General features: G+C 53.2%; 1 protein-coding gene across 6 annotated transcripts in view; it reads right to left on the minus strand.

Moving 5' to 3' along the window:
* Positions 1 to 10,823, minus strand: part of caskin1 (CASK interacting protein 1) — a 195,490-nt gene that overhangs the window by 28,349 nt on the left and 156,318 nt on the right. For all 6 annotated transcript variants that reach the window (XM_055896650.1, XM_055896643.1, XM_055896638.1 and 3 more), the window contains 2 exons: positions 10,365 to 10,446; positions 8,022 to 8,131 (listed from right to left, as the gene is read on the minus strand). In XM_055896650.1, the coding sequence (XP_055752625.1) occupies positions 8,022 to 8,131; positions 10,365 to 10,446 (192 nt within the window). The remainder of the gene's footprint in view (positions 1 to 8,021; positions 8,132 to 10,364; positions 10,447 to 10,823) is intronic.

Here is a 10,823-nt window from a genome sequence, read left to right on the forward strand (position 1 = left end):
ATAGTATAGTATATATATTATAGTATATATCCAGTATGGTATAATGTATATGTATAGTATATATAGTATAGTATATATCCAGTATATTATAGTATATATATATATATATAGTATAGGCTCATATCAGAGAGGTTTAGAGAACACAAAACAACGTCCCTGGGCAGCAAACAGCAACAGAGATGGAGGAGGAGGAACACAGAGGAGGAGGAGGAACACAGAGATGGAGGTGGAACACAGAGATGGAGGAGGAACACAGAGATGGAGGAGGAGGAACACAGAGATGGAGGTGGAACACAGAGATGGAGGAGGAACACAGAGATGGAGGAGGAGGAACACAGAGATGGAGGAGGAACACAGAGATGGAGGTGGAACACAGAGATGGAGGAGGAGGAACACAGAGATGGAGGAGGAGGAACACAGAGATGGAGGAGGAGCACAGAGATGGAGGTGGAACACAGAGATGGAGGAGGAACACAGAGATGGAGGAGGAACACAGAGATGGAGGAGGAACACAGAGATGGAGGAGGAACACAGAGATGGAGGTGGAACACAGAGATGGAGGAGGAACACAGAGATGGAGGAGGAACACAGAGATGGAGGTGGAACACAGAGATGGAGGAGGAACACAGAGATGGAGGAGGAGGAGGAACACAGAGATGGAGGAGGAACACAGGGATGGAGGAGGAACACAGAGATGGAGGAGGAACACAGAGGAGGAGGAGGAGGAACACAGAGGAGGAGGAGGAACACAGAGGAGGAGGAGGAACACAGAGATGGAGGAGGAGGAACACAGAGATGGAGGAGGAGGAACACAGAGATGGAGGAGGAGGAACACAGAGATGGAGGAGGAGGAACACAGAGATGGAGGAGGAGGAACACAGAGATGGAGGAGGAGGAACACAGAGATGGAGGAGGAGGAACACAGAGATGGAGGAGGAGGAACACAGAGGAGGAGGAGGAACACAGAGAAGGAGGAGGAACACAGAGATGGAGGAGGAGGAACACAGAGATGGAGGAGGAACACAGAGATGTAGGAGGAACACAGGGATGGAGGAGGAACACAGAGATGGAGCAGGAACCGAGAGGAGGAGGAGGAACACAGAGATGGAGGAGGAACACAGGGATGGAGGAGGAGGAACACAGGGATGGAGGAGGAGGAACACAGAGATGGAGGAGGAGGAACACAGAGATGGAGGAGGAGGAACACAGAGATGGAGGAGGAACACAGAGATGGAGGAGGAACACAGAGATGGAGGAGGAAAACAGAGATGGAGGAGGAACACAGAGATGGAGGAGGAACACAGAGATGGAGGAGGAACACAGAGATGGAGGAGGAACACAGAGATGGAGGAGGAACACTGAGATGGAGGAGGAACACAGAGATGGAGGAGGAACACAGAGATGGAGGAGGAACACAGAGATGGAGGAGGAACACAGGGATGGAGGAGGAACACAGAGATGGAGGAGGAGGAACACAGAGATGGAGGAGGAACACAGAGGTGGAGGAGGAACACAGGGATGGAGGAGGAACACAGGGATGGAGGAGGAACACAGAGATGGAGGAGGAGGAACACAGAGATGGAGGAGGAGGAACACAGAGATGGAGGAGGAACACAGAGATGGAGGAGGAGGAACACAGAGATGGAGGAGGAGGAACACAGAGATGGAGGAGGAACACAGAGATGGTGGAGGAGGAACACAGAGATGGAGGAGGAACACAGAGATGGAGGAGGAGGAACACAGAGATGGAGGAGGAGGAACACAGAGATGGTGGAGGAGGAACACAGAGATGGTGGAGGAGGAACACAGAGATGGAGGAGGAGGAACACAGAGATGGAGGAGGAGGAACACAGAGATGGAGGAGGAGGAACACAGAGATGGAGGAGGAGGAACACAGAGATGGAGGAGGAGGAACACAGAGATGGAGGAGGAGGAACACAGAGATGGAGGAGGAACACAGAGATGGAGGAGGAACACAGAGATGGAGGAGGAGGAACACAGAGATGGAGGAGGAACACAGAGATGGAGGAGGAACACAGGGATGGAGGAGGAACACAGGGATGGAGGAGGAACACAGAGATGGAGGAGGAACACAGAGATGGAGGAGGAGGAACACAGAGATGGAGGAGGAGGAGGAACACAGAGATGGAGGAGGAGGAACACAGAGGAGGAGGAGGAACACAGAGATGGAGGAGGAACACAGAGATGGAGGAGGAACACAGAGATGGAGGAGGAACACAGAGATGGAGGAGGAACACAGAGATGGAGGAGGAACACAGGGATGGAGGAGGAACACAGAGATGGAGGAGGAACACAGGGATGGAGGAGGAACACAGAGATGGAGGAGGAACACAGAGATGGAGGAGGAACACAGAGATGGAGGAGGAACACAGAGATGGAGGAGGAGGAACACAGAGATGGAGGAGGAGGAACACAGAGATGGAGGAGGAGGAGGAACACAGAGATGGAGGAGGAGGAACACAGAGGAGGAGGAGGAACACAGAGATGGAGGAGGAACACAGAGATGGAGGAGGAACACAGAGATGGAGGAGGAACACAGAGATGGAGGAGGAACACAGAGATGGAGGAGGAACACAGGGATGGAGGAGGAACACAGAGATGGAGGAGGAGGAACACAGAGATGGAGGAGGAGGAACACAGAGATGGAGGAGGAACACAGAGATGGAGGAGGAGGAACACAGAGATGGAGGAGGAACACGGAGGAGGAACACAGAGATGGAGGAGGAACACAGAGATGGAGGAGGAACACAGGGATAGAGGAGGAACACAGGGATGGAGGAGGAACACAGGGATGGAGGAGGAACACAGGGATGGAGGAGGAACACAGAGATGGAGGAGGAACACAGGGATAGAGGAGGAACACAGGGATGGAGGAGGAACACAGGGATGGAGGAGGAACACAGGGATGGAGGAGGAACACAGAGATGGAGGAGGAACACAGGGATGGAGGAGGAACACAGGGATGGAGGAGGAACACGGAGGAGGAACACAGAGATGGAGGAGGAACACGGAGGAGGAACACAGAGATGGAGGAGGAACACAGAGATGGAGGAGGAACACAGGGATGGAGGAGGAACACAGGGATGGAGGAGGAACACAGGGATGGAGGAGGAACACAGAGGTGGAGGAGGAGGAACACAGGGATGGAGGAGGAGGAACACAGAGGAGGAGGAGGAACACAGAGATGGAGGAGGAACACAGAGATGGAGGAGGAACACAGAGATGGAGGAGGAACACAGAGATGGAGGAGGAACACAGAGATGGAGGAGGAACACAGGGATGGAGGAGGAACACAGAGATGGAGGAGGAGGAACACAGAGGAGGAGGAGGAACACAGAGGAGGAGGAACACAGAGATGGAGGAGGAACACAGAGGAGGAGGAGGAACACAGGGATGGAGAATGAGGAACACAGGGATGGAGGAGGAACACAGAGGAGGAGGAGGAACACAGGGATGGAGGAGGAGGAACACAGGGATGGAGGAGGAGGAACACAGAGGGGGAGGAACACAGAGATGGAGGAGGAACACAGAGGAGGAGGAGGAGGAACACAGGGATGGAGGAGGAACACAGGGATGGAGAAGGAACACAGGGATGGAGGAGGAACACAGAGATGGAGGAGGAACACAGGGATGGAGGAGGAACACAGAGGAGGAGGAGGAACACAGAGGTGGAGGAGGAACACAGAGGAGGAGGAGGAACACAGAGGAGGAGGAGGAACCCAGAGGAGGAGGAGGAACACAGAGGAGGAGGAGGAACACAGGGATGGAGGAGGAACACAGGGATGGAGGAGGAACACAGAGATGGAGGAGGAACACAGAGATGGAGGAGGAACACAGAGATGGAGGAGGAACACAGAGATGGAGGTGGAACACAGAGATGGAGGAGGAGGAACACAGAGATGGAGGTGGAACACAGAGATGGAGGAGGAACACAGAGATGGAGGAGGAGGAACACAGAGATGGAGGAGGAACACAGGTATGGAGGAGGAGGAACACAGAGATGGAGGAGGAGGAACACAGAGATGGAGGAGGAACACAGAGGTGGAGGAGGAACACAGAGGAGGAGGAGAAACACAGAGGAGGAGGAGGAACACAGAGGAGGTGGAGAAACACAGAGGAGGAGGAGGAACCCAGAGGAGGAGGAGGAACACAGAGGAGGAGGAGGAACACAGGGATGGAGGAGGAACACAGGGATGGAGGAGGAGGAACACAGAGATGGAGGAGGAACACAGAGATGGAGGAGGAACACAGAGATGGAGGAGGAGGAACACAGAGATGGAGGAGGAGGAACACAGAGATGGAGGAGGAGGAACACAGAGATGGAGGAGGAGGAACACAGAGAAGGAGGAGGAACACAGGGATGGAGGAGGAACACAGAGATGGAGGAGGAACACAGAGATGGAGGAGGAACACAGAGATGGAGGAGGAACACAGAGGTGGAGGAGGAACACAGAGATGGAGGAGGAAAACAGAGATGGAGGAGGAACACAGGGATGGAGGAGGAACACAGAGATGGAGGAGGAACACAGGGATGGAGGAGGAACACAGAGGTGGAGGAGGAACACAGAGATGGAGGAGGAACACAGAGGTGGAGGAGAAACACAGAGCGGAGGAGGAGAAACTGAAAGGAGAGAAGACTGAACAGAATCTCTCTCAGAGGAGTGACAGAACAGACCGAGGAAGAGGAAGATAGAGGAGACCGAGGAGGAGGAAGAGACAGATAGAGGAGACCGAGGAAGAGACAGATAGAGGAGACCGAGGAAGAGGAAGAGACAGATAGAGGAGACCGAGGAAGAGGAAGAGACAGATAGAGGAGACCGAGGAAGAGGAAGAGACAGATAGAGGAGACCGAGGAAGAGGAAGAGACAGATAGAGGAGACCGAGGAAGAGGAAGAGACAGATAGAGGAGACCGAGGAAGAGGAAGAGACAGATAGAGGAGACCGAGGAAGAGGAAGAGACAGATAGAGGAGACCGAGGAAGAGGAAGAGACAGATAGAGGAGACCGAGGAAGAGGAAGAGACAGATAGAGGAGACCGAGGAAGAGGAAGAGACAGATAGAGGAGACCGAGGAAGAGGAAGAGACAGATAGAGGAGACCGAGGAAGAGGAAGAGACAGATAGAGGAGACCGAGGAAGAGGAAGAGACAGATAGAGGAGACCGAGGAAGAGGAAGAGACAGATAGAGGAGACCGAGGAAGAGGAAGAGACAGATAGAGGAGACCGAGGAAGAGACAGATAGAGGAGACCGAGGAAGAGGAAGAGACAGATAGAGGAGACCGAGGAAGAGGAAGAGACAGATAGAGGAGACCGAGGAAGAGGAAGAGACAGATAGAGGAGACCGAGGAAGAGACAGATAGAGGAGACCGAGGAAGAGACAGATAGAGGAGACCGAGGAAGAGGAAGAGACAGATAGAGGAGACCGAGGAAGAGACAGATAGAGGAGACCGAGGAAGAGACAGATAGAGGAGACCGAGGAAGAGACAGATAGAGGAGACCGAGGAAGAGACAGATAGAGGAGACCGAGGAACAGGAAGAGACAGATAGAGGAGACCGAGGGAGAGGAAGAGACAGATAGAGGAGACCGAGGAAGAGGAAGAGACAGATAGAGGAGACCGAGGAAGAGGAAGAGACAGATAGAGGAGACCGAGGAAGAGGAAGAGACCGATAGAGGAGACCGAGGAAGAGACAGATAGAGGAGACCGAGGAAGAGGAAGAGACAGATAGAGGAGACCGAGGAAGAGGAAGAGACAGATAGAGGAGACCGAGGAAGAGGAAGAGACAGATAGAGGAGACCGAGGAAGAGGAAGAGACAGATAGAGGAGACCGAGGAAGAGACAGATAGAGGAGACCGAGGAAGAGGAAGAGACAGATAGAGGAGACCGAGGAAGAGGAAGAGACAGATAGAGGAGACCGAGGAAGAGGAAGAGACAGATAGAGGAGACCGAGGAAGAGACAAATAGAGGAGACCGAGGAAGAGGAAGAGACAGATAGAGGAGACCGAGGAAGAGGAAGAGACAGATAGAGGAGACCGAGGAAGAGGAAGAGACAGATAGAGGAGACCGAGGAAGAGGAAGAGACAGATAGAGGAGACCGAGGAAGAGGAAGAGACAGATAGAGGAGACCGAGGAAGAGGAAGAGACAGATAGAGGAGACCGAGGAAGAGGAAGAGACAGATAGAGGAGACCGAGGAAGAGGAAGAGACAGATAGAGGAGACCGAGGAAGAGGAAGAGACAGATAGAGGAGACCGAGGAAGAGGAAGAGACAGATAGAGGAGACCGAGGAAGAGACAGATAGAGGAGACCGAGGAAGAGACAGATAGAGGAGACCGAGGAAGAGACAGATAGAGGAGACCGAGGAAGAGGAAGAGACAGATAGAGGAGACCGAGGAAGAGACAGATAGAGGAGACCGAGGAAGAGGAAGAGACAGATAGAGGAGACCGAGGAAGAGGAAGAGACAGATAGAGGAGACCGAGGAAGAGGAAGAGACAGATAGAGGAGACCGAGGAAGAGGAAGAGACAGATAGAGGAGACCGAGGAAGAGGAAGAGACAGATAGAGGAGACCGAGGAAGAGACAGATAGAGGAGACCGAGGAAGAGACAGATAGAGGAGACCGAGGAAGAGGAAGAGACAGATAGAGGAGACCGAGGAAGAGGAAGAGACAGATAGAGGAGACCGAGGAAGAGACAGATAGAGGAGACCGAGGAAGAGGAAGAGACAGATAGAGGAGACCGAGGAAGAGGAAGAGACAGATAGAGGAGACCGAGGAAGAGGAAGAGACAGATAGAGGAGACCGAGGAAGAGGAAGAGACAGATAGAGGAGACCGAGGAAGAGGAAGAGACAGATAGAGGAGACCGAGGAAGAGGAAGAGACAGATAGAGGAGACCGAGGAAGAGGAAGAGACAGATAGAGGAGACCGAGGAAGAGACAGATAGAGGAGACCGAGGAAGAGGAAGAGACAGATAGAGGAGACCGAGGAAGAGGAAGAGACAGATAGAGGAGACCGAGGAAGAGACAGATAGAGGAGACCGAGGAAGAGGAAGAGACAGATAGAGGAGACCGAGGAAGAGGAAGAGACAGATAGAGGAGACCGAGGAAGAGGAAGAGACAGATAGAGGAGACCGAGGAAGAGACAGATAGAGGAGACCGAGGAAGAGACAGATAGAGGAGACCGAGGAAGAGACAGATAGAGGAGACCGAGGAAGAGACAGATAGAGGAGACCGAGGAAGAGGAAGAGACAGATAGAGGAGACCGAGGAAGAGGAAGAGACAGATAGAGGAGACCGAGGAAGAGGAAGAGACAGATAGAGGAGACCGAGGAAGAGGAAGAGACAGATAGAGGAGGAAGATGAGAGAGATGACAGAAATGCAGATAACACACACTCTCAGACCGGAGCACCCCCCCCCACACACACACACACACACACACACACACACACACACACACACACACACACACTCACCGTGTCATGGCTGCAACCGAATGCTCGCAGTAAGGATGAGGCCAGCTGAGAGAGGAAGTGTTTGGACATCCTGGGTGTGTGTGTCCGTGTTCGCGTGTGTCCGTGTTCGAGACTGTGTGTCCGTGTTCGCGTGTGTCCGTGGTTCTGTGTGTGTGTGTGTGTGTGTGTGTGTGTCCGTGGTTATGTGTGTGTGTGTGTGTGTGTGTGTCCGTGGTTATGTGTGTGTGTGTGTGTGTGTGTGTGTGTCCGTGGTTCTGGGTGTGTGTGTGTGTGTGTGTGTGTGTGTGTGTGTCCGTGGTTCTGGTTGTCTGTGTGTCCGTGGTTCCTGGTGTGTGGGTGTGTGTCCGTGGTTCTGGTTGTCTTTGTGTCCGTGATTCCGGGTGTGTGTGTGTGTGTCCGCGGTTGTAAGTGTGTGTGTCTCCGTCTGTGTGTGTGTTTCTGTCGTTGGTGGAGAGTGTGAAGAGGGACGCAGTGAAGCAGGAAGTGTGCGAGTGATGACTCTGAGAGGAGGAGTGTCTTTCCGTCTGTCTGTCTTACCTTCCCCTCGCCTTGCCCCTCCCCCTTCCAGGTTGTCGTGGCGTCATAGGGTGGAGCTTCGTGGAGCGGGCATCCTGATTGGCTCGACTGTCTAGAGGCAGAGGCGGAGCCTGGAGGTAACACACACTGTCGTTGGGTAGAGCTCAACCAATCCTGTCCCACCATTTCTTTCTATACAACCAATCCCCCTCATTCACCGTGTGAATAACCAATCAGGTTTCACCTCCTCCTCAGTAACTGGCCTTGTCAGCCAATCACAGGCCTCCTCTACTAACTACTGGCCATCTGGATGACAGAGCCGCCAAGATTCAGATCCCTCTGTGTGTGTGTGTGTGTGTGTGTGTGTGTGTGTGTGTGTGTGTGTGTGTGTGTGTGTGTGTGTGTGTGTGTGTGTGTGTGTGTGTGTGTGTGTGTGTGTGTGTGTGCGATTGCTATAATGCAGTTTTAAAGGGAACAGATGACGCTCTCTATATCTCCCTCACCCCCTCTCTCTCTCTCTCCTTCTCTCATCCCCTCTCTCTCTCTCTCCTTCTCTCATCCCCTGTCTCTCTCTCTCGCTCCTTCTCTCATCCCCTGTCTCTCTCTCTCTCTCCTTCTCTCATCCCCTGTCTCTCGCTCTCCTTCTCTCATCCCCCTCTCTCTCTCTCCTTCTCTCATCCCCCTGTCTCTCGCTCTCCTTCTCTCATCCCCTGTCTCTCTCTCTCCTTCTCTCATCCCCTGTCTCTCTCTCTCCTTCTCTCATCCCCTGTCTCTCTCTCTCCTTCTCTCATCCCCTGTCTCTCTCTCCTTCTCTCATCCCCTGTCTCTCTCTCTCCTTCTCTCATCCCCTGTCTCTCTCTCTCCTCTCATCCCCCTCTCTCTCTCTCCTTCTCTCATCCCCTGTCTCTCTCTCTCCTTCTCTCATCCCCTGTCTCTCTCTCTCCTTCTCTCATCCCCTGTCTCTCTCTCTCCTTCTCTCATCCCCTGTCTCTCTCTCTCCTTCTCTCACCCCCCTCTCTCTCTCTCCTTCTCTCATCCCCTGTCTCTCTCTCTCCTTCTCTCATCCCCTGTCTCTCTCTCTCTCCTTCTCTCATCCCCTGTCTCTCTCTCTCCTTCTCTCATCCCCTGTCTCTCTCTCTCCTTCTCTCATCCCCTGTCTCTCGCTCTCCTTCTCTCATCCCCCTGTCTCTCGCTCTCCTTCTCTCATCCCCTGTCTCTCTCTCTCCTTCTCTCATCCCCTGTCTCTCTCTCTCCTTCTCTCATCCCCTGTCTCTCTCTCTCCTTCTCTCATCCCCTGTCTCTCTCTCTCCTTCTCTCATCCCCTGTCTCTCTCTCTCCTTCTCTCATCCCCCTCTCTCTCTCTCCTTCTCTCATCCCCTGTCTCTCTCTCTCCTTCTCTCATCCCCTGTCTCTCTCTCTCCTTCTCTCATCCCCTGTCTCTCTCTCTCCTTCTCTCATCCCCTGTCTCTCTCTCTCCTTCTCTCATCCCCCTCTCTCTCTCTCCTTCTCTCATCCCCTGTCTCTCTCTCTCCTTCTCTCATCCCCTGTCTCTCTCTCTCCTTCTCTCATCCCCTGTCTCTCGCTCTCCTTCTCTCATCCCCTGTCTCTCTCTCTCCTTCTCTCATCCCCTGTCTCTCTCTCTCCTTCTCTCATCCCCTGTCTCTCTCTCTCCTTCTCTCATCCCCCTCTCTCTCGCTCTCCTTCTCTCACCCCCCTGTCTCTCTCTCTCCTTCTCTCATCCCCCTCTCTCTCTCTCCTTCTCTCATCCCCTGTCTCTCTCTCTCCTTCTCTCACACCCTGTCTCTCTCTCTCTCCTTCTCTCATCCCCCTCTCTCTCTCTCCTTCTCTCATCCCCCTCTCTCTCTCTCCTTCTCTCATCCCCTGTCTCTCTCTCTCCTTCTCTCATCCCCTGTCTCTCTCTCTCCTTCTCTCATCCCCCTCTCTCTCGCTCTCCTTCTCTCACCCCCCTGTCTCTCTCTCTCCTTCTCTCATCCCCCTCTCTCTCTCTCCTTCTCTCATCCCCTGTCTCTCTCTCTCCTTCTCTCACACCCTGTCTCTCTCTCTCTCCTTCTCTCATCCCCCTCTCTCTCTCTCCTTCTCTCATCCCCCTCTCTCTCTCTCCTTCTCTCATCCCCCTCTCTCTCTCCTTCTCTCATCCCCCTCTCTCTCTCCTTCTCTCATCCCCTCTCTCTCTCTCTCTCCTTCTCTCATCCCCCCCTCTCTCTCTCTCTCTCTCTCTCTCTCATCCCTCTCTCACTGGAGTGATGTGTACCTGTAGATTGACACACACACACACACACACACACACACACACACACACACACACACACACACACACACACACACACACACACACACACCTACCTGTAGATAGCTCTACAGACTTGGACTGCTCCAGCAGGTGCTCTTTGGCTTTGGCAGACTGAGAAAGCACTGTCGCCAGGAGCTACAGGGAGAAACAACACAGCCTTTAGTTCTATACAACACACAGAGAGACAGCACTGTCGCCAGGAGCTACAGGGAGAAACAACACAGCCTTTAGTTCTATACAACACACAGAGAGACAGCACTGTCGCCAGGAGCTACAGGGAGAAACAACACAGCCTTTAGTTCTATACAACACACAGAGAGACAGCACTGTCGCCAGGAGCTACAGGGAGACACAACACAGCCTTTAGTTCTATACAACACACAGAGAGACAGCACTGTCGCCAGGAGCTACAGGGAGACACAACACAGCCTTTAGTTTAGCTACAACACACAGAGAGACAGCACTGTCGCCAGGAGCTACAGGGAGAAACAACACAGCCTTTAGTTCTATAC

Source organism: Salvelinus fontinalis, chromosome 2 (assembly GCF_029448725.1).
Source record: "Salvelinus fontinalis isolate EN_2023a chromosome 2, ASM2944872v1, whole genome shotgun sequence".
Taxonomy (NCBI): domain Eukaryota; kingdom Metazoa; phylum Chordata; class Actinopteri; order Salmoniformes; family Salmonidae; genus Salvelinus; species Salvelinus fontinalis.